The sequence below is a fragment of the Cornus florida genome, unplaced genomic scaffold (genome assembly GCF_030987335.1).
Source record: "Cornus florida cultivar Cherokee Brave unplaced genomic scaffold, ASM3098733v1 CherokeeBrave_3.0.0_Hap2_Chr08, whole genome shotgun sequence".
Classification (NCBI taxonomy): Eukaryota; Viridiplantae; Streptophyta; class Magnoliopsida; order Cornales; family Cornaceae; genus Cornus; species Cornus florida.
In genome coordinates, this window is record NW_026775578.1 from 17,716,369 (window position 1) to 17,740,216 (window position 23,848).

The 23,848-nt window shown below is 33.3% G+C and overlaps 2 protein-coding genes across 2 annotated transcripts in view; one reads left to right on the forward strand and one right to left on the reverse strand.

Annotated features, from left to right (window-relative positions):
• Positions 1-411: 411 nt before the first annotated feature.
• Positions 412-1,708, reverse strand: LOC132268457 (large ribosomal subunit protein P2-like). Its single transcript, XM_059769302.1, has 3 exons — positions 1,368-1,708; positions 925-1,145; positions 412-777 (listed from the first exon to the last, which is right to left on the reverse strand). The coding sequence occupies exons 1-3, from the start codon at positions 1,453-1,455 to the stop codon at positions 751-753; spliced, it is 336 nt and encodes a 111-aa protein (XP_059625285.1). The 5' UTR covers positions 1,456-1,708; the 3' UTR covers positions 412-750.
• Positions 1,709-4,494: 2,786 nt separating this feature from the next.
• Positions 4,495-23,848, forward strand: part of LOC132270165 (DNA polymerase epsilon catalytic subunit A-like) — a 53,386-nt gene continuing 34,032 nt past the window's right edge. The window contains exons 1-20 of the mRNA XM_059771365.1: positions 4,495-4,734; positions 4,857-4,922; positions 5,015-5,074; positions 5,178-5,273; positions 6,712-6,872; positions 7,081-7,169; positions 7,282-7,499; positions 9,072-9,158; positions 9,239-9,373; positions 10,012-10,134; positions 13,653-13,736; positions 17,395-17,559; positions 17,803-17,979; positions 19,818-19,931; positions 20,550-20,654; positions 22,824-22,942; positions 23,033-23,174; positions 23,250-23,344; positions 23,532-23,637; positions 23,748-23,827. Coding sequence (XP_059627348.1) covers positions 4,576-4,734; positions 4,857-4,922; positions 5,015-5,074; positions 5,178-5,273; positions 6,712-6,872; positions 7,081-7,169; positions 7,282-7,499; positions 9,072-9,158; positions 9,239-9,373; positions 10,012-10,134; positions 13,653-13,736; positions 17,395-17,559; positions 17,803-17,979; positions 19,818-19,931; positions 20,550-20,654; positions 22,824-22,942; positions 23,033-23,174; positions 23,250-23,344; positions 23,532-23,637; positions 23,748-23,827 — 2,381 coding nt within the window. The 5' untranslated portion in view covers positions 4,495-4,575. The remainder of the gene's footprint in view (positions 4,735-4,856; positions 4,923-5,014; positions 5,075-5,177; positions 5,274-6,711; positions 6,873-7,080; positions 7,170-7,281; positions 7,500-9,071; positions 9,159-9,238; positions 9,374-10,011; positions 10,135-13,652; positions 13,737-17,394; positions 17,560-17,802; positions 17,980-19,817; positions 19,932-20,549; positions 20,655-22,823; positions 22,943-23,032; positions 23,175-23,249; positions 23,345-23,531; positions 23,638-23,747; positions 23,828-23,848) is intronic.

Sequence of the window (23,848 nt, forward strand, 5' to 3'; positions counted from 1 at the left end):
ATGTACTAGTTGCAGGGACGAACCCAAAAGTTTGTGTGATTAAGGTATTTTCATTCAAAGATTTCAATCTTGTAAGTAAAAATTTTGGTTGTGGGGGCATGCGTGACTTAATCATAACAAAGCTTTTGAGAGCAGGGTAATTCCACTGTTTTATTACGGATGCATTCTCTCATTTTTTATGTGTGACTGCTTGACCACCGCTAATTTTTGATAATTCTTTTTGAAGGTTAAGAAGACATGTTTTTTTTATGTGAGGCTGCTTGGCCATTAAGGTTAAGAAGACATGTTCTACATGTGCTTTCAATCCCACATGCATCGCACAAAAATATGCATTCCGCACGTTTGAAAGGAAAAATAATCTGCGTAAAGAGTTTTTGGTTGAAGGAGGCATAAACGTGCCAAACTCCGGCGGGTTATCTTAAACTAGTGCAGTAATGGTCATAATGTTTATGAAATAAAGAATTTCAATTATAGGCAATGTTTCCCACCAAAACACACATCACAAATTGTGCTAGAAATTCAAGTAACTGTCACAGTGACAACAAATTTCAATAATCTGTGAATACTAATAAACTTTCGATCCAAACTTACCACAAAAATAAACGTTCCGCCAAAATTAAAAAAAATTAAAAAAAATTCATTCCTTCAAACGATTCCCCCAATTAATCAAGTGAACAGAGTTTCGAACTAAAACTACCACCAACAACTAAAAAACTGAAGGCTGCAGGTGGACAGATTGGTCGCAACTCCTTAGTCAAAGAGACCGAATCCCAGATCCTGCAACAAGATGAATACAAAAGTCAGAAAATATAAACTCAATTTCGTGATGTAAAGAAATATCATCACGTCTAAAGGTATAAGATGACAATTAAAAACATTCGAGTCTTTATCCTAATTGGTGATATAATCTCATAAAAAACTCACTTCATCAGACTCCTCCTTTTCCTCCACTTTCTCCTCTTTCTTTGGCTCAGCAGCAGCAGGTGCAGCAGCAGCAGCAGCACCACCCCCAGCAGCAGCACCACCACCACCAGAGGGAACTGAAGCCAACTTCTCCCTTCCAGAAGCAATAAGTTCAGTGATGTCTTTCCCCGCAACTTCGGACAATAGTAATTTAATCATATTGTCATCAGCCTCAGCGCCAACTGTACGTGACCATAAAATTTTATTATTTAAACATCACTGCAATGGTCCACATGTGATATCAACGATGGTAAAGTGACTTGAATCAGTAAACTGTTAAATAAGCAACTTGACATGACAGTCATGAACCTACTTATCAGTTAGAAACAGCCAAAATAATCAAACGAAGCAATGATCTGCAAAGCACAAGGAATAAAATTAAAGGCAAAAAGAGAGGGTAGTACCTGAACCGAGAATATTTTTCAAATCATCAGCCGATGGATTGGTGTTGCCTCCCAGCACAGCGAGCAAATACGCAGCGATCACCTTCATCTTTACTCAAAACACATTGCAAAATCAGAATACAGAATACATGTATAATAGATACGTATACAAATATAAATACAAATATAAATATAAATATAAATGTATATTGCTTAGGAGATTAAAAACCCGGAGGCATAGATGATAGTACCAAAAAAATTAAAAAAAAATACCCTGAATGTCGGATATGAGCGCTTGAGGCCGCTTCTAGGGTTTTATTAAGAAGAAAGCTCGAGGTTATGCTACAAAATAGGGTAATGGTTATTTTTGTCTGGATAGGTGGACTACTAATTATGGGATTTTATAGGAAAAAACATACCATAAACAAATTAGGGTTTTTACTTGTTTATATCCTTGTATGATTTGGACTAGTAATTATGAGATTTTATAGGAAAAACATACCATAAACAAATTACGGTTTGTAGTTGTTGTTTGTATCTTTGTACGACTCGGAATTAAATTAGTATTTGTACTGCTTATCAGATTTTAATCACTTGTTTATATCCTTATATGATTAGGAAATAATAATAACTCAGCATTATTATAAGGGTGAATTACATTAAACCCCCTTCTTCTATATGTGCTTTTCACTAAATCCCCCTCTTTTATTTTTTTTTATCAAAAAACCCTCCTCAACTATTAGAGGAGGGGTGATTTAATTAAGTTCCGTTAACTAACTATTAGAGGGGGTGATTTAATTCTCAAATACATACATATATATATATATATATATATATATATATATATATTTAATAGCAAATAAATTTCAAGAAAAAAAAAACCTTGATTTATATTAGAAAAAAAAAAAATAGGCATTATTTCTGGTAGTATTCCTTTAATAAATCTATATAAAATGAAAATCAATAAAAACCAAATAAATAAATTCACAATATAAACCTCAAATATATATATAGCAAATAAATTTCAAGAATAAAAAAAAAAACTATATTTTTTTCCTAAATAAAAAAAAAAACCTAGATATATATTGGTCTGAAGACTAGATGGAAATGAAAATATATTTAAATAATATTTAATGATACATATTATATATACCATTATATTATGATACAAATTATATGTAATATTATAATAATGGGTAAATAAAAGAAGTTGAATAAGAAGAAGAGAACATGTTGTTTTAATGGTTTTTTTTTCCAATATAAATCTAGGTTTTTTTTCTTCAAATTTATTTGCTATATATATATTTCAGAATTATATTATGCATTAATTCATTTAGTTTTTATTGATTTTCATTTTATATAGATTTATTAAAGGGACACTACCAGAAATAATGCCTAATTTTTTTTTTTCCAATATAAATCTTGGTTTTTTTTTTTCCTTGAAATTTATTTGCTATATATATATATATACTTGAGAATTAAATCAACCCCCTCTAATAGTTAGTTAACGGGAGTTAGTTAAATCAACTCTTTCTAATTGTTGAGGGGGTTTTATGACAAAAAAATAGAAAATGAGAGTTTAGTAAAAAACAAAGATACAAAAAAGGGGTTTAATGTAGTTCACCCTTATTATAATAATAATGCCTACCAACATATATACAAAGACACCCCTGTAAAACTGTTTACTAACAAGTGAATCCCTTTCTAAGCGCTTTTATTTGCTTATAGGTCATTCCATTTTTTAAAATTCCAATAAAAGTCGCACAGATAATAAATTCATTTCACTGGTGCCCTTCTAGACTTGTATATAATTTTGAATGATAATTGAGCTCCTATATATGTAAAAATTTAGGAGTTCAAATGTTTACATATTCAACTACTATTTATAAACAATTCATTAAATCCAACTGACCGAATTTTAATAAGTCCAAACTATCTAATAATTGATGAATCTATGTTAAGACATCTATAAGTATCTAGATACTCTAGTATATAGTAGTCATAAAACTCAATCATACTCGTATGTAATTTCCGATTTAGTATTGTCGCAATCAAAATTTAATATGACATCTCAAAAGTTATATAATCTTCTAAGTAGGGCTAATTTACAAGTTACGAAATTTACTATAGATCCATCCAATTCAATATGTATAACTTGCTATAACTCTATTATTGTGCTAATTAATATAACCGCTAATAATTCTATTGTTCCATGGTTAAAGGTTAAATCATAAATGTAACAACATCATATAGAATAATCAATTTCCTGGTGAAGTGTAAGAGGTCGTATGAAAATTTAATTTAGTACTTAATTATGAACGAATTAACGGTTTATTCAATTAAGTGCGTTTGATAATGCAATTTGAATCATTTAAAATAGTAAGCACCACTAAAAATGGGGTGAAAATTTAAGTGTTGGGGACGTCACTTATTATTGAATGCTGAACGCTGAAAATAATAATTTATTTATTTATTTATTTTTATTACCACTTAAAAAGTTCAGTACTTAAAATTCAGCTCTTAAAATTTTCAGTACTTAATTTTTAATTTTATCAAACAACAAGATTAACCTCGGGTCTATTATATTTAGCTAGCTTAATCCTAAAAACTGTTGCTCAAACAGTCTAACATAATTTCAGTCCTACAAAGGACAATTCATTTAAAACTAATGAAAAATAATGCATTTTATGCGCATTGCCCACAAATACGTAAAATATACCATTATACGTAGTATATAAATATGCACATGGACCCAAAAAAAAAAAAAATGTGGAGATTGTCAAGCGCCAATTCGGCCCAAGGATCATTAATTGAAAGCTATTCGACATTCAACTTATAAGACGCGCGATCTTGTTTCCTTTTCTTCTTGAGGCCAAGCATGAAGCGAGGTTGTTTTATACATTGGACTTATAAAACGCGCTATCTTCTTTTTTTGGTCTTCCGGCCCAAACATGAAGCCAGGCCTTATAAAAAGGCACTCCATCTTGTTTTTCTGTCTTTGGATTCAAAGGCTTGTTTTCTGTCTCGAGGCCCAAGCAGAGGGGTATTTGCGTCATTAGCACACTATCAAGGAGATGAAGAAAGCGCGGGAAAGGGCTCTAGCCCTCACCTCCTCAGTCTCTCGTCTCCCGTCTCTCAGAAGGTGCTTTCTCTCTCTCCCTCTCTAACATTTTAGGTCTAACCCTCGATCTGAAAGCGTTAATAGAGGCTTTCCGCCGGAGATCAAAAGATGAACGGCGATAACCGAAGACGAGACCGCCAAGATTCAAGAATTTCCAAGAAGCAGAGGCTCATCCTCACCGCCGAAGAAGAGCTCGAGTCCAAGCTTGGTTTCGATATTTTCTCCGAAGGTGAAAAACGCCTCGGTTGGTTGCTTACACTCGCGTCGGTGAGTCGTTCAATACACGACCAAGTTCACAATTTCTTTTTCATTTCCCCCAATTTTCCTCTACATTCTTGTAGTCAAGAACAACTGCTCAAGAATCACGCAATCTTTATTGTATCTTGTAGTCATCTTGGGAGGATCAAGAAACTCGCAAGGTCTATAGTTGTGTCGATCTTTATTTCGTTTGTCAGGTAATGAAGCAATATACTATAAATTATTCTTCTTGTCAATTAAGTTAGATCCGTAGAATGAATTTGAGTAAATTTTCTTAATTTGAATTCAGGATGGCTCTACTTTCAAAGCGAAGTACAAGTTCAGGCCGTATTTCTACGCTGCCACAAAGGTATATAGACTATAGTGCATATTCTACTTTTAGAGGGTTACTATGTCGGGTTCTGATTTTAGTTAATTGTCGCGTGTCTATGGTGGTTTTTTTTACGTTGTAGGACAAAATGGAAATGGATGTTGAGGCATATTTGAGACGACGTTATGAGAATCAAATTGCTGACATAGAAATCATGGAGAAAGAGGATCTTGATCTTGTAAGGCCTTTGTCTTTTAATGTCACATTCATTTTTATTTTTCTAATATCTAATATCGTTCTTGAATTGTAGCCAATAATTTTTTTCAGGTGTCTTTTTCTTTTCCCTTTTTTTTCTTTTTACAACTACCATATTAGACAATTTATTTGGAATAAATTACATTCTCACTTTTACATGCATAGAATGGGAGGAAGTTTGTAGTGTTAGTCTCCCTATCTATCACAATTTTGCCCCATACTTCATTTTTAGTATTAGTTTAATAGATTGACATCTACTGGAAATTAATTTACGAAAATGTAGTACACTTTCGATGTGAGTCATGATTCTAGTAAGTTATGGGTGTACTCGAAATAGATGAGTTAAGCTATGTCGGTTTTCGATAGATCTCACAACTATTTTGCTTAAGAGATGGAAATTGTGAATGATTCTTGCCTTGGTGCAAAACTGTCTACACTGGTTTCGAGAGGAGGAAATTCACAAATGATTGTTGTCAGTGACCACATTCTAAGCAAAATTTTACTATATATAAAAATAAGTTTGATCATTTGGAATGTGGCCATGGCCCTATATAACCAACTTCACGCAGTTGAATAATGAAAGGATAAACAAATATAATGTGTGGATATATAATAATGTTGCCTACAATATTTTTTAAAATTTTGTGGCGAGGTTAGTATAATTTGAAATGGAAATTAGATTATTTTGCTGTTCATGACAAAGTAAAAGAGTGATATGAACAGCTAATATGCTACATAAGCAATACCTGATTAAAGCCTTTCATCCTGTAACATAGCTCAATTATAGCATGACAATTGGTGCTAATCCAAAAGCTTTGTAAAGAGTAGTGGAAGTTGTCCAATTTGGCACCCCACCTAGATCAAAGACAAGGCTTGCTCCACTTGCAAATAGCCCTCTAAATCCCATCCAAGACGGCCTAACTTGGTATTATCTTTAGAAGTAGTGCTGTTGGATGTCATTTGCTGCTATGACAACTTTGGTGTAAACTATTAAAGAGGTTTGCTCAGGTTCTGTCTATTAAAAAATTTTCTTTTAGCTTGACTTGTTCAGGCTTATGAACAAGAGAGGTGTGCACGCATACATCTAATTAGCATCTTAGATGATTTCTATTCATTCATTTTTCTTCTTGTGGGCTGGTAATGGAATAATCTACTCATCAAAAATCCTTTACTTATCACAAAAAAAAAAAAAAATACTGATCTCAGCTCGTTTCTAAGCTTTTCACCATTCTAGAAGTGCACCTTAGAACTACTAATGGCTATTGTGCTGGATGCCATCTTTGCATTTGGTTTTTGTTGACAGGTTATTTGATTATTATTTATATTGTTGAATTTCAATGTGTTTGTTCATGCCTGAGATGGTTGAACTCTTATCTATACATTTTCCCAAAACTGCATCTGATTGCTTTATTTCATGACAGAAAAACCATCTTTCCGGCTTACACAAATCTTATTTGAAGATATCTTTTGATACTGTTCAACAACTGATGCATGTGAAGAGTGATCTAGTGCATGTTGTTGAAAGAAACCTGGCAAAGTTTGATGCTGCAGACGCATATGAGTCTATATTAACTGGGAAAAGGTAGAACAAGCGTACTGATTCAAATTTTATTAGCATGGAACATCTTGGTTTGACTTAATACATATATGTTGCTATTCCTGTATAGATAAATGTATTGTTGTTTTTGAAAACCTGAATTTTTGCACAATGCTGATTTTCTGCATCTCACTGTAAGTAGGGAACCCTTTTTTTCTCTTGATCATAAGATGTCTAGTTGCTTGACCTGCAGCAAACAGAGACCTCAAGATTTCATAGATTGTATCATGGATCTCCGCGAGTATGATGTTCCTTACCATGTTCGCTTTGCTGTTGATAACGGTGAATTTTCTTTTGGCTGATTGTTCAATTCACTTCTATTTAGTACTTTCAAAAGTAATAATTAAATTGACCATTCCCTTTGTTCTCACTAAGAAATTTTTATGCAATTCAGATGTAAGATGTGGACAGTGGTACAATGTTATTGTATCCAGTGCTGGTCTTATGCTAGAAAGGAGGACTGATCTCCTGCAACGTGCTGAAGTTCATGTTTGTGCATTTGATATTGAGACAACAAAGCTCCCTTTGAAATTTCCAGACGCTGAATATGATTTAATAATGATGATATCGTACATGGTTGACGGACAAGGGTATTTAATTATTAACAGAGAGGTGAATACAGCAAAGTTAACACTAAAGCTTTACTTTATTTGTATGTTCTAAAATGAATTCTTGATATACTTGTTTGTTTATTTTGAGACACGTCTGGATAAATATAGGTTGCTTTTTACTTATCAAAAAAAAAAAAAAAAAAAAAAAGGAGGTTGCTTTTTAGTATTATTTTTTAGGAGAAGGTGTTGCCAAAATCTTCATGACTATGAAGTAATATAACAGTTTTGTTTGAAAATAATCGTTGCTTTAGTTCTCAAAACAACAATTTGGCCATATCCCTCAATTTGTCTAGGTCCTTTACCATCAAGGTAGAGAATATATGCTTTTAAAATTCACCGTTTAGAGTATACCATGCATTGATGTAAAAAGTATAGAATATCTTATAATAATGATATTTTCATTAATAGTGATCATCAGAGCAATAGAAAAGATGTATATTTCTTGAAGAGGTGGCATCAGTCTCTCTCTCTCTCTTTTTCTCACAAGATTGCTATTGGTAGACATCATATGGACTGTTTGGCATATAAAAGTGGGTTGCAAGTTGATGTGAAAGGGGGTGATTGATGAGGCTGTAGTGCTGTACCGGATTACTACTAAAAATGTCACTAAAAATGTTTGTCTAATAAAGCTGCAATAGGTTTTCCAGTCAAGTAATTTGTGGTTGAATAATTTTTCGTTATTATATGTTTTTTGTTAAATTATATTCTTTTTATTATTAAGTTTCATATAACGGCATACATAAATTGTACTCGTGCTTTTTTCTTAATATATATTTTTATCTTCCCATGGCTGCTATCTTTGGTTGGATTTCCGCAATTGGAAAGATAGGACCTAAGCATAGAAGATATGATGGATGTGCACAAGGGATGGAGAGCAGTGCATCACATAGAGAAAAATTGTCCAGTGACTAGTCATTACAATTTACAGGCCATTTCTTTCTCCTTCTTTGGGTTTCTCTAAGTTATGTGCAACTCAGCCCTTGAGCTTCTGCCCAGTTGGAGAGTCTCTGGAATGAGTGGAAGAGAGCCACATGGTTGGTTTGTCCTTTATCATAGTGGAGTATACAGGGTAGAGGAATACACTTTTCTTTGGCATGTGGTGCTGAGTCTTTTTTTTTTTTTTTTTGTTTTTTTTTCCTTCCCTTTTCACAGGAATTTCTCAGTTTTGTATGATTGTTTCTTCATTCGTTAGGTGACTAATTTATGTTTATAGCTTATAACTTTGTATAACCTCTGCCTTCCTGGTTGTGTCTCGATTGGCATCTGCTTTAATATAACTTCAACTTATCAAAGAAAAAATAATTCCTCTTATGGCATCCATTCATGTTCTCATTATTTTTGTATCATGTTCTGAGAATTAATTTACTTCATTTACAAGATTAATTATTATTGAATTGTTATCATTCTTTGAGTTGCATTGTTATCATTACAGGTAACACGGCCATTGCTTTGTAATTCAATAAGCATCATCGTGGCCATCCCATGTGTTAGAATTGAAATACATTTGTGGAAATGATAACATTGTACATTTCCAAGGGTTAATATAATCTGATTCTTTTTCATTTTTCTTCAGTGTGTTGGTGAAGATATAGAGGATCTGGAATACACCCCAAAACCAGAATTTGAAGGGTGTTTCAAAGTTTACAATGTAAAAAACGAGGTAATGATATTTTCAAACTTTTTATAGTTTCAATCCTTTTTAGGGTCCTGATGCACGATATGGTTTGGTTTTTGATGCAGGAAGAGCTTCTCAGACAATGGTTTTCCCATATGCGAGAGGTGAAGCCTGGTATTTATGTCACATACAACGGCGACTTTTTTGACTGGCCATTTATCGAAAGCAGAGCAGCTCATCATGGGTTTAGAATGAGTGATGTATGTTGCTAAGTTTTTTTTTTTTAAATGCAATTAGCATTATACACAAATTGGCCTTCTAGGTTACTTTTATAGTTGGAAATAGTCTACAACTGCCTAAAGGCTCGTGTTTTTCTATTTTGGTCTTTGTGAGAATTCTTGAAGTTTGTCCACCCAGAATGTTTTGATATAACCAATATAATTTAAGCCTTGCTTCATGAGTTTCCTTCATTGCCAGTCCAATGTGATAAAACATCAACATTGTCCAGAAACAGCTACTTTCTGTACCCTTCTAGTGAAATGGTTTACATATTGCCTGGGGAAAAAAAAAAAAAAAACGTATTTTCAATAAGAATCTTATTTTAAGATATTCTGAGGGGTTGATACTATAACGATCATCTTGCATTTAGTTTAGTATCAGTAACAATCCTTGTGATACTGTAATCATTTGAACAAATATTTGTAGAACCGTTGGCTTGAGTTTTATCTTTTGATTGTACTTGTTCTAACAATGGTTGTATGTCAGCCTTGTTACCATCTTTGCATGGCTTTAGAGAAACTCTAATTTGGTTCTCAATTGGAGTTTTTCAGGTTGAGGCGCATGCATTATGATTGAAACGTGATTTCTCTTTTACGTCCTTTTGTTTTCGAGCTTGCAGGAACTGGGATTTCAATGTGATAAGAATCAGGGGGAATGTCGTGCTAAATTTGCTTGCCACCTGGATTGTTTTGCATGGGTCAAACGTGATAGTTATCTTCCCCAGGGGAGCCAGGGCCTAAAGGTGCATATCACCAATTTACATTTGTGTTATGTTATTACTATTTTGTGCTTGTTGGAACTTTTATTTTTTATTCACCTATATATGATGATATTTCATGTTTATTGCACATGTGCTTTTTGACTTTGTGATCTTTGCTTCTTTTTTAACACTTCTCTCTGATCAATGGAAGAGCATAAATTCATTATTTCCTTATACTTATAAGACATGTTGACGCTCTAGTATGCTGTTCTTTTTGTTGGCACTTGAGGTTTAAACATAGATGCATTTGATATTTTTATAGACCATTATAATAATTCATTTATTTCTTATTTATTTGTGTACTCATATTGGTTTGTGCTGCTTTTATTTTTGTTTTGTTGATAGCTAAGTGGGATCTTTTACAATTATCCTTCCGTAATCTAGACATCATCGATCAACTTCCTTATAAATTTATCTTTTTGCATATAATACGATGTTAGAAAAAGAGCACTGAAGATTGAAATTCTTGATGTGATCATACCCATTCCACATGGATAATTTTTTGAACATTTGGAAAGCAAAGGGTCGTCAACCATCACAGAATTTGTAAAATGAAAAGAAGGGAAAAACATAGATTCAAAGAATTCAACTCAATAAATCCCTTTTCTAACTATTTGGGCCCAATACATAAATCCTGTATCCTAATTCTGTTCTAAGATGATAACCTTAGTTAAACCAGACTCGATTGTAGGGGCAAAACTATTAAGGGACCCCCAAATTTTATTTTCTTTTTTTAAATTCCTAAAAAATAGGCTGATGGAGTTATAAAGTAGTAATTTTCTTTTAATATATTACCCCTCCAAATTTAATAAAATCCCTAAAAAGTAGTCCTATAAATAATAAAAAGGTAAAAAGATTAATACGTGACTCCTGAAAAATAACACTTGTACCTATTCTTCTTATTTTATGCACTCATTGAGTTATGAAATGTTTTTACTTTATAAATAATTTTCTTAGATCCACCTTTTGAATATTCTATTATAAAAAAAATGAATACATTATATATATACACACACACATATATATTTTACTGTTAAGTTGGCACCTCCAATATAACATTTTTGGGTCTGCCCCTGTTAATGGATTGTATCTTTTATAATAATTTTAAAGTATGTTAGTTGTATTTTTCCTTTTCCCCTAGCATTACCCTCAATAAGACCACATCCTTCTTTTTTAACATTTTAATTATTGGCTGTCACTATACATGGCTAAACCATCTTCATCGATTTTCTCTCATTTATGTCCAATTGATCGTGCTTGGTTTGACACATATAACAGAATATCCTATTGTCTTGACATTACACGAACACAACCCATTAACACAGTTCGCAACCCCTAGCATTAACATAAACTTTGGACTAAATTAAATGTGACATTTTTCGCTATATCTCGAATCGTCATTTTGGAAGAGGTTTTATGTATTCTGCATCTTTTTTATGCTTTTCCTGACAATTATACTATGATGCTGTACTTAAATAAATTAAAATTTAGTGTCCAAAATTTGTTTGATGTTTCTCGAAGTATTTGAGAAATATACTTGTTTAAAATAGAAAAGAAAAAGTTTATTTTCAAAATTATTGATACTTTTAAAAAGTATTGGATATGTATCTGTGAGTATTGGAGGAGTATGACTGTATGGCAAGGATATGATACCGATACACCTCCTTATAGAAGTATACCTGCTTCTTAGCCAAGATCCTTATATCCTTCCTTTTCATACACTTAATATTATTAAAACCTCTAGTTTTATTCTCTCTTAATTTAGCAAGTTTGTTTATATTATTTCTCTCATTCTTTGTACCTACTTTGAATAAATATCATCATATATTTTATACTTAGCATCTCACACTAATTTTTTGACTTTCTTCTTTACATATTTTTATTTATCAAAGGTTTATTCATTTTTGGTTTGTTACAAATTCTATGCACTAACTTTTTGTTTTTATTGTGGTTTGAGTTTCTTCGATATGATCCTCTTCCTTTTAATTTTTGAAGATCTATTCACTATTTTTTTTAATACTTTCAGCTATTCTATTCCACATTATATTAGTTTTATTTTCTAGTCCATGTTATTTATTTTGTCATCTTGTTCTTAAATGTTTTACATTCTCCTCTTTCAAATCCTACCAAGTTTATAATCCCCTTTCTCTTTCTTGATTGTCCTTTAATATACCTGTCTAATACTGTCAGACTATTTTATGTTATTAAGCTTTTTTCCAGAAAAACCTTACAACATTTGCACGTGAAGTTTTCCACTCCTCTAGTTAAGGGAAAAAAAGAAAAATCAATGTCTATCCCTCTTTTAAAATGGGTATTTGCTATCATAAGTTAACATTCCAAAGCTTAGAATAGCCTCCCCAACATCATTCCTATAGCTAGATTGTCCACTTCGTTGATCTATTTATCTTATAGTCAGCTGGTTTCCATCTTGTTGAGCATCCTCATGCTAATTTTTTGGCTTGTTAACGGACTATATTTCTGTTATATGTTGATGATATGATTATCACCAGGGACGATAATTGCATTGCATTGGCCATCTACTTCCTCTGCAGAATTATATATGCAAATATGATCTTTCAAGCTCATTTAACATGCACTGCTCTTACTCTCATAAATATGTCTAGATGATGGCTGGTCACCTAATGCCACTCTCTCTCATCAGCTAGTAGGTAATCTTATTTACCTCATCATAATCGTGACCTGACATTGTCACATAGTCAATTAGTTGGCATCCACACTATCCATTATGCTGATGCCCTATGGATTTTTGGTATTTTCATGGCATGGTGACTTGTCATATATTTTACATTCATTTCTTAGCTTTTGCTCAATGTCTATCTAATTGCTGGTTGGAATCATGATGTTATGGATGGCAATCTACCACTTGCATTTGTGTTTCTTGGGAACTTCTATATCTTGTTAGGCCAAAAAGCAAGATACAATAACCAAGTTGTATTCAGATTAATGTATCTTGTCCTCTTTTGTAGTCAATTTGTTAATTTACTAAATGCTTGCATCTATTGTTCTTAAAATACTTACCTTCTTTCTTATGTGTCATTAGATTTTAATAATTATACGAAAGAACAAGCATAGAGCTTCTGTCTTTTTTAATACAAACTTCTTATTTTGCCCATCCCATGGATTATTTAAATGACTTAACTGATTTGGTTGTAAATGGTGTCTTACACCAACACCTTGACACCCTAAAATTGTGAAGGTTGAAAATGGCTGGATTTGCTTTTAATATTTTGAATCTTTGAGCATTTATGTTTGATTCTAGCATTCAATGCAACTAATCTAGTGAGGTCAACAAGATCTTTTCCTAAATCTACTGAGAGTAGGGACATCTATCTTCTCTGCTGTCAACTGTTTATTTATTTTTGTTCAAGGCTTGAAATGATTTATTTAGCTTTGCAAGGAATTTGGCTATTTCCCCGTGTGACCTGTGTTATTTTCTGTAGTAAACTTAACACGTTTCCTCTTCTATGCTTATATGTCAGGCTGTTACGAAGGCCAAGTTGGGTTATGATCCACTGGAGGTGAATCCGGAAGATATGGTTCGCTTTGCAAAGGAAAAGCCCCAGGTATGTGTTATTGGAAATATTGTATTACTTAACAGAATTGGTTCAATTTTTTTAGAACTGATGGTGGTGCTTTTGAAACTAAGAATGCAGGAAAATTATTGAATGCTTACTAATTGATAACATGTAACTTTGATGAACTGCAAACTGCGGTGTCTGCTTTAGAGGATGGCCATAATGATGTAGCACGTTATGGACAGATCTGACATATTCTGGAGTAAATTGCTGCCGTGTTTAGGACTGCAAATGAACAGTTCTGGCTCGGGTTGTTAAAAGCTTTGCTCGTGTTTGCTCATTAAGTAAACCAGCCAAGCTTGAGCTTATTTTTATGTCTCATTCAGCTAGCATGCTGGGCTGAGGCTCTTGAGCCATCTCTCTCTCATATCCAAACACTACCCATCTCTCTCTTTTCCAAATACTGCTCGACTCATCCTCATCTTGAATTGATCAGATGATATCCTTATCTTTTCCTGTTGAAAGATATAAAAGTTGAAGAGAGAAACTAAAATATGAAGAACACAAGAATATAACGTGGTTTAGCCACTAGGGCGTACATCCATGACACACAAAGCCCAGAGGGCTACATCTATTTTATTACATTCTCTCTTAATCTTTCTATACAATGATCACCTTTATTTATAGGTGAAAGAATACAAGTGATAAATATAGAAACTACATTGATGGAAGATTCCTAAAATTAATACTATAAATCACTCCAATCAAATATTCTATCATAGGCTAAAATCTCTCCTATGATATTCTCATATCAAATATTCTATCAAGGAGTAATTTAAGGGTTCCTATAATAATATTTTCCAACACCCCCCCTCAAGTTGGTACACGGAGATTTTAACTCAAGTGTCCAACTTGAAACTAATTATGAAGTTGTGAGAGTCTGAGACGAGTAACTCTGACATGAGTTGATCCGAAATCCGAAGATCCGAGACGAGTTGATCAGGAGATTCAAGATGAGTTGATCCGGAGATCTGAGACGAGTAGAGTGTAGAGCAGGGTATGATAAACCTGCTCTGATACCATGTTGAAAGCTATAAAAGTTGAAGAGAGTAACTAAAACATGAAGAACACAAGAATATAACGTGGTTCAGCTACTAGGACTTACATCCACGACACACAAAGCCCAGGGGGCTACATATCTTTATTATACTCTCTTAATATTTGTATACAATGATCACCTCAATTTATAGGTGAAAATATAAAAGTGATAAATATGGAAAATACATTGATGGAAGATTTCTAAAATTAATACCATAAATCGCTCCAATAAAAAATTCTATCATAGGCTAAAATCCTTCCTATGATATTCTCATATCAAATATTCTATCAAGGAGTAATTTAAGGGTTCCTAAAATAATATTTTCGAACTGTTGAATGATTTATATATTTAAATTACACCCTCTCTAATAGCTTATGCTTTTAGAGTAGATGGTTGTCAACATGGTATCAGAGCCAAAGGTCTTGTGTTCAAACCTCACCATCACCCTGATAACTAAAATTGAAACACGTGTTGGACCAAAAGAAGGCCAAACGTGAGGGGACGTGTTGAATGATTTATATATTTATGTTACACCCTCTTTAATAGCTTAAGCTTTTGGAGTAGATAGTTGTCAACACTTCCGAACTTTTTTCATCTCATATCCAAACAAATCACCGAGATCTTATGTAAACGGGTTTTTTATTAGTAACCAAGAAAGACTGATAGGTAGTGCTTCTGATTGATTGGGCAGACAAACTTGCTCAAGCCCTTTATATCTGACATTAGAGCTTGGAAAACAGCTACTAAACTGTGAGCTTTCAGCAGGAGACCTTGTTTAGAAACTTTTATGAACCTGAGAATAAAATGGTGACCTATGATAATCCAAAATGGAAGCTCAAATATATATGGCATGGTCGGAAGATTAGAGATTAATAACCACAGGGAACAAACTCATAGATTGGCTAAAATAGCAGCTTCCCGTGTTAGTGTCAAAGATTGCTTTAGATACTGCTACAGTAGCTTAGGATGTTCATACTGTTATGGGTGAAATTGAAGCAAGAGATGCCTATGTTCTAAGAAGCATGGACAAGGAGACATGGTAAAACTTGGACTAGCCAGCAGATTAAATCTTAAAAACATAAGTAACAGACATGACAATAAAAAAAAAAGAAGAGATGCTCTTAAGAGGACCCTCTCATAAGAAGACCATAGGCTCTCCTTTTTTAACACTTGAATTGAAAGATGTATTAAATAATTCATTTGACTTTGAACACATCTCAAAAAACTTTTCTAATCCAATGGTGAAAGAGGGAGAGCTCATGGGTCTTCTCATGAGAGGGTCCTCTTAGGAGCATTACTCAAATAAAAATATGTTATGTATAACATTTCCTTATGATATGTAAATCTATTATTCTACAAGTGCAATGTAAAATTTGTAACTTAAAAATTGTAAAAATCATGATCACCCCTTGCTGCATAATAGAGAATGATATAACTAACAAAAGATTTATGTATCATGTTTTTGTTTATGTATATGATTTATGGATTTATGATTTATGTAACAAAAGATTTATGTATCATGTTTTGATAAATAATATCTATGCCACTCCTTCGAAAAACTTTTCTATACCTTTTGCCTTCTTAAATATGTCTAACTGTTAATAAATTTTGTATAAACCTTCAATTTATTTTTCCTTTCAAATATGATTTTTCCCAATTTTAAAGTCCAAGGTTCATTTGTTAAATATGTGTTTGTGAGTGTCTAAGAATTATCAGATGTGTTTGAGGAATGAAGGATCTTATTCTTAGTCGCGCAAACGTCTATGATATCGTGGAATGTGTTTGGGAGTGTGTGAGAGGTGTTGGTGTCCGAAATGTGTCTCACACGGATACAATTCCTCCTTACAGGTCTCCCTGTCCATGCTTCTTAGCCAATGTGTTAAATAGAACTCGTATTATCGTTGTCATACTTTTGAGAAAAATCAGAGCTGATATGGGAGGATCCTGCTGTGGGAGATATAAATATGCTGTCTTACTGGAGCTTGGTATGATGGTATCAAGTCGGTAGGTTGACTGCATGCAGGTAACAACAGATGAAGTAAGCTCCTGTTGACCATCCATTGACATTTAGAAATTGTGCATAATGATTTGTCACATGAATGTGCACATTGCTAAAGTGGGAATGGCTTGTATGTAATCTGTTCTCTTGATCAGTGAAGGAAAATGGAAGGAACTGGCGATTCCATTAAGTCCCATTGATACTTTTCTATAAACTGTGGATGTTCCGCTGTAGCCAACTTAAAATAGCAAATAGGTATAAACTATGGATGTACTTCAGGTTGCAAGCTCCATGCTTTGTCCATAGATTATAAGAGTGTTAATATTTCCATATGACTTGGCAACCTAGAAAGACATCCATGTTCATTTCTGGCTGCCAACTTGAGTCACTATGATGGACTCAGAGAGGCAGTTCAGAACAGCCATATACACTCTTTTTGGCAGACGATGAGCATAGCCATTCTTTTCTTGCAAGCATTATTGCATGAGTTAGATGTCACTGAGTATCTGAATCTGAAACTATTTATTGCCTTTTTGTTCATTCCCTTACTGTGGACATTTTTTAATGATGTTTGGTTTTTTTTTTTTTTGTTTGAAATGTTATTTCAGATGATGGCCTCCTATTCTGTTTCTGATGCTGTTGCAACTTATTACTTGTATATGATGTATGTTCATCCCTTCATTTTCTCCCTTGCAACTATCATACCAATGCCGCCTGATGAGGTTTTACGTAAAGGAAGTGGGACCCTTTGTGAAATGCTTCTTATGGTCCAGGTGTGTTCTTAGGAGCATGTATGTTTAAACAATGGCCACTTGCCTTTTCTGCTTAATTTGTGAATGGTTTTGGATTCCTTATTTTAATTTATTTTTATTTTCTGAATTTCTAGCCTTGACACTTCTTAATGGTGCAAATATCCTTTCATCTCTAGGTTATTTAAAGTACTATATTTCTGTCGATTTCATAAAAAAATTAACTAATATTCATGAAAAAAAAATTAACTAATATTATATTTGCAGGCATACAAGGCAAATGTTATTTGTCCTAATAAACATCAATCTGATCCAGAAAAATTTTACAACAGACAGCTTCTGGAGAGTGAGACATATATTGGTGGCCATGTGGAATGCCTAGAAAGTGGTGTTTTCAGATCTGACCTTCCAACTAGTTTTAAGCTTGATCCATCTGCCTATCAAGTAAGTTGTCCATCTGATTTGCTGAACTGTAAGGAATTCAATTGTCTGTGATGTGTTGTCTCTATTCCTTTATCACATCTAACCAGAGGCACACCATTTTGTGTTTATTTTTTACTGTTTAACATTTGCCAGATGGTGTTTGTTTTTGAATACAAATAATTTTCCTTCAAAACTGAAAATTTCATTTCTTAGAGTTCTCGGAAGTAATGTCATTTTCTTTCCAAAGGGAATTAAAGATGGCATGCTCTTATGCCAGGCAGTGTAAAAATCATATGAATTGGTTTGGAGTCTTTTTCCCCATTTTTGAATGGAAACCTTGTCAGGTCGTTTTAGGTGAAATTTTTGTCCGATTGTAAATATTAGACGTTTACAACAATCTGTACTACACCTCTGGGCCTATGGTTGCTTGGAATTGTACAGGAACCTTGGCAGGAATCCAAAATTTAAAACTTCTGTGATATTTAGTTCTCAATTATGTTAGATGACAAAATTACGGCCATATGTGATTTTTTGGTAAAATTTTACACCTCCGTCAAATCCGTGCCTTCCATTGATCACTATGTAAAGACTACAATATATTTCCTAGCTGCCATGCATATCTATGGTGTTCACGGCAACCTTTCATCACATGGTGAGAAGTATATTTACTTACTATGTCTTGGTAACTCCACTGGTTGAATATTTTACAGTTCCTTTTATTTTTATTTTTTAGATATAAATTAATTAATTAATTTTTTCCTTATAAATTAATTAATTCTTTAATTCCAGAACCATTTTTTAGTCCATAGAAAAGGTCATCCATGGTCTTCTGAACTTCATTCTAATTGATGTTTTATTACAAACTGAGCACTCGTTACATCTTAATTTAAACACTATCTCATTCTAAAGTTTCAAGTCCCGAAGGATAAAAACTCACACATAAAAACTCATTCCTCCAGATGTTTGTAGAAGTTAATTTCTATGCACTCTTTCATTTATGAGAAAAAAAAATTAGTTGAGGTAGAAGGCAATCTCAATGTTCAAAGATATACTCTCTCAGTTTTTATCTGAATTCCAAAACAGTGGACACTTTTTGCAATATTTCAAATATATCCCATGTTACATGAACTTGGTACGTTTATCGAATGTGGAAATTGTCTCTAAGTGCCAGAACTGTTAAATCCTCAAACCTGAAGACTAGAGATCATCATAAGTATCCAAATTTCAACATTCTTTTATTTTAAGTGGTAAAATGGTGTTATTAGTAATGTAGTGTTCAACATGGGCACTTCATTCTTTCCGAAGAGTATAATAACAAAAGGAACATACTAAAGGATTTCTATGTACAATTATATAATAAACTTGGATTATCTAAATATGCTTGCTAGGTGGATGTCCAACCAGACATGTGGGATACATTATATTCATACCTAAATCCAAATACCATGTATACGGCACTGGTACTTTGTTCATGTGTCATTTGTTTGCAACATGTACTATATCCTTGCACATTTAAAAGAATCTTGTAACACAAGACATAACTTAGAAGATGTCTAAAAGTAAGCTTGTGTTTGGTGTAGGTGCAAGGACTATGATATGTTCCATTGCGTGGTAGCTTGTTGTAGTATGGGTGTATGATGATTGATGAGCTGAAAGTTGACTTATTGACCATCTTGTGCATTTCCTACCATTTTGCTTGATGTTTTGTGTAAAACCATTAAAAGCCTTTTTTAACATTGAATCTGTATTTTTGCATCATTCTCTGGTGAACTGCTCCATTACAGATTTTTGCTAACCTTTCTGCAAAATGGTTTGGCTTCATGAATAGTTATGACTTTGCTGTACTTTTTGATTTTCAGCAACTGATCGACAACCTTGATCGTGATCTGCAATATGCTATTAGAGTAGAGGGTAAGATGGAACTGGAATCAATCTCAAATTATGATGAAGTGAAGAATGGCATAGTGGAAAAGGTGCTGGCTCTTTATGCTCTCAAGACTAAGACTAATGCTTCAAAACTGATACTTGTATTTTGGGCTGCATTCCCCTTTTGAATGCTTCTAATATAATCTTACTTATCAAAAAAAAAAAAAAAAAAAGGATGCTTGGATCGCTGAATTAAAAAATCATACTTATTTTGTTCTTAATATTGGATTAAATTTATCTATGTCTTACATGCTAACCATTCGATCTTGTTTATTCTTAATTTAAAGTCAGTTGCAATATTATCTTATATAGGTATATATTTTTCTAAAACAGCAAATAAAATTAATCTACATTATATTACTTGAAAATTTTGTCTAATGCTCTATATTACAGAACCTTGAGGAACTATTTTTTTTTTTACTTCAAAGCTTATATGATTTACTTTTTTTTAATCTTTTGATAAGTAAATTTCATATAAAAGCGCTTAAGCGGGGAACACATCCCACTACACAAAGCTTGCATGATTTACTTTATTTTCATTTCTCACTGATTATCACTGGTCTAACTAAGATTGTGATATAATAATGGTAGGAACATTTGACCCATGCACAGAATTTGCAGTCACATGTATACCATTTTATGTTGATCTTTTTCTTTACTTGCAGCTTATGAAGATGCGGGATGAACCTATACGTGATGAATGCCCCCTTATTTATCATTTGGATGTCGCTGCAATGTATCCTAACATTATATTGACGAACAGGCTCCAGGTATGGAAGTAATTTAATATTTGTACTTTTTATATGACAATTATGTTTGTGATTGACTAGGACAGTTTAACATCTTTTTGCTACCGCTTCCTTAAAGATCTGATATTGCTTGTCGGGATAGAGTGATCCAAATAATGGTACAATTTTGTTTTAGAACACGAAATTTAGCAAACACGATCTCCCTTTATCTTCTCCATATTTTCCCTGTATATCAAATTTGATGTGTCAATATTAAGTTTGAGGCAAAGGGGACAGTCGTATAACACATCAAGTGATCAATAGAAACTGGGAAATAGTGTTGCTATTGACTTTCAAATGTAATTCATATAAAAATTGTATTGAAAGTGATTAGGAAGCTTATACATTTTATTAATCATTGAAACTGATTAGGAAGCTTATACATGTTATTAATCACTGAATTTGAGTAGGAAGCTTATACATGTTGTTAATCATCTTTTCAGGTTATGCATTAAAAATTATCTTATTTCATCCCAACTTCTAAGCAATCTGTTTAAGTATGTATGCCCAACCTTAGATGCACCAAGTTTCTGGGGTGGTGATGTACCTTGTACCAGTTCTTTTTCTGCATACTGCAGCAATTTATGTTCTTGGTAACACTGATTTAGGGTGTGAAGTACTTGATAAGGCAACATGATTTAATCATAATTGAATGGGACTATGAGCTTGCATAATGTGCAATAGGTTGTACTCCTATTGTTTAAGCTTGCTTTTGGACCATGACCACAAATTAAGTAAAACCATGTGGATCTGAGGCCACCCAGATGATGGAAAGTACTTTCGATCAAGTCTTGGTTAACGTTTTAAAATTATATGGTCATACTTCTTTTGATACATTTACGCAGGAGTCTTTCTTGTTAATAAGAGCATTTATTTTCATGTTACTTCTAAAATCTGGAAATTGTCATCTGGAAGAACTGTAGAGGACGTTAAGTTTAAAAAAACTTGTCTAGAATTATCTTTAGTTTAAGAGTCACGCATAATGAAAATGTTGGGAAGATGTATTTATTATGGTGTATAAAAAGATAGCCAGGTTTCTAGACTCTTCATTTGGAATTTATGAGTGGGATTGATATCAAGCCTTTTTGTATAGATCAAAGAATAGGACATGATATATTTCTAAACATCTCTCCCACTTTTTACTTTTCTGAGAACGGCAAAAGGTCTCTTTCCAGAATGCAGGTGGTAGAACGTTGGTTTTTTTAAGACTGGATCCTCAAGAGAAGAAAAGGTGATTTAGAAAAAACTATGCGAGGTTGTGTGACTTACCAGAAAAGTGAGGTCATGTCACTTATATCATTCTTTTATGGTTTGTTTAATGCAAATATTTATAGGGAGGGTGATGATATGATAATTTGGAAGAGTTTTGGAGTTGTATCAGTTGGGTTCTTATCTGTAAAATCTTCCTTCAATATCCAAGGAAGTCGGTGGTGGTTTTTTTTTTTTTTTTGGGAAAAGTGTTCTCCTTCTAAGCTGACAGTCATGGTGTGGACTATTTTTTACACATGTTGAATGTTAGATAATTTGATTCCCTGAGTGAGGTAGTGGTTAATTCATAATAGTTGCTGCATGTGCAAAGAGGAGGAAACTGTGAACCACCTTCTTCTTCATGGCTAAGCTGCGGAGCTTGGAACCTTGCCTTTTTCTTCCGAGTGTTGCATTATGGTGGTTCAGGGTCAAAGAAGCGGCAACAATATTATTTGGAAAATGGCCCCTAGTTATTTGTTTAAGCGTCTGGAACGAGCGGAATTGAAGGGTATTCAGGAGCAGATAAATTAATTCACATCTTTCAATTTACTTTTATCATCTATTGAACTTGTTATTTGACAAGGAGAGGCCAAGAGGGTTCATTTGCTTGTCATTTTTTGAGCTAGGATTTAGTCAACCATTTTCAATTTTTACGGGGTAGTATTGTAATGCATACACACAGCTTTTGATTGTTGTTTCCTTATTTTATTTTTATGATTCTCCTATTTGATAGATATTTCACACTATTTATGCATTCTTCTTTCTGATTTCTCTGGCAATAGTTTAGTTAAGTATAATTAGCATGGTTTAACTTATATATTCTGTTAGAGGCTCCGATTAGTCTTCATTTAAGAAATATCTTTGCAATTAGTGTATACTGAGTTTTCTTTTGTCCAATTCCAGCCTCCATCAATAGTTTCAGATGAGATTTGCACTGCATGTGATTTCAACCGTCCGGGCAAAACTTGCCTTCGTAAGCTTGAATGGGTCTGGCGTGGCGAGACATACATGGCAAAGAAAAGGTTTCTTTCATTTTCTTCTGTTGTTCTTAGGCCTTGGGGAATTCCATGTGAGGCCACTGATAGTTGTTTATGGGCATTAATTTGTGTCAGTGACTACTATCATTTGAAGAGGCAAATTGAGTCTGAGTTTGTTGATAAAGTAGATGGCCAGTTGTCAAAATCTTTTCTTGACCTGCCTAAAGTGGAGCAACAATTGAAGCTCAAAGAGCGTCTAAAGAAATACTGCCAAAAGGTATTTCATTGCCATCTCTAATATAATTGTTTGCAAAGTAACACCTTGCATTCTATGATTATTGTTTTTCCATAGGCATATAAACGGGTATTGAATAAGCCAGTTACCGAGCTTCGAGAAGCAGGGATCTGCATGCGGGAAAATCCGTTTTATGTGGACACTGTCCGGAGGTAAGCAGTAGAGATTTTGTTATATCATCATCATCCTTGTATGAGCAAACAAATTTATCTATTTTTTCAGGTTTCTTGTTACCTAGATAGGAAACCTGTAGGTTTTTGTTACTGATTACCTGAGAAAAGGTTTTGACGGATTTGGTTGTCTTATTTCAAATGGTACTTTCTTCCGTTCTGGTTTAAGCTTTCGAGATCGAAGGTATGAGTACAAAGGACTTAATAAGGTTTGGAAGGGGAAGTTGTCAGAAGCAAAGGCTAGTGGAAATTCTATTAAGATCCAAGAAGCACAAGTATGATTACTATAAATGCTTCATTTTTTTTCTTGCCCCCTGATCATTTACAATTTTAGCAGCTTGTTATGTAACTGATAGTCTCTGGCTTTGTTCATTAATTTTTGCAGGATATGGTAGTTCTTTATGATTCATTACAACTGGCTCATAAGTGTATTCTGAACTCTTTCTATGGATATGTCATGCGCAAGTGAGTTTATGTGATTTCAAT

Coding starts and splice junctions, on each gene's coding strand:
- LOC132268457 (XM_059769302.1), bottom strand. CDS start 1,455: ATGAAGGTGATCGCTGCGTATTTGCTCGCTGTGCTGGGAGGCAACACC. Junction 1,146..1,367: donor GAAAAATATTCTCGGTTCAG/GTACTACCCTCT, acceptor GGTCACGTACAG/TTGGCGCTGAGGCTGATGAC. Junction 778..924: donor AAAAGGAGGAGTCTGATGAA/GTGAGTTTTTTA, acceptor ATCTTGTTGCAG/GATCTGGGATTCGGTCTCTT.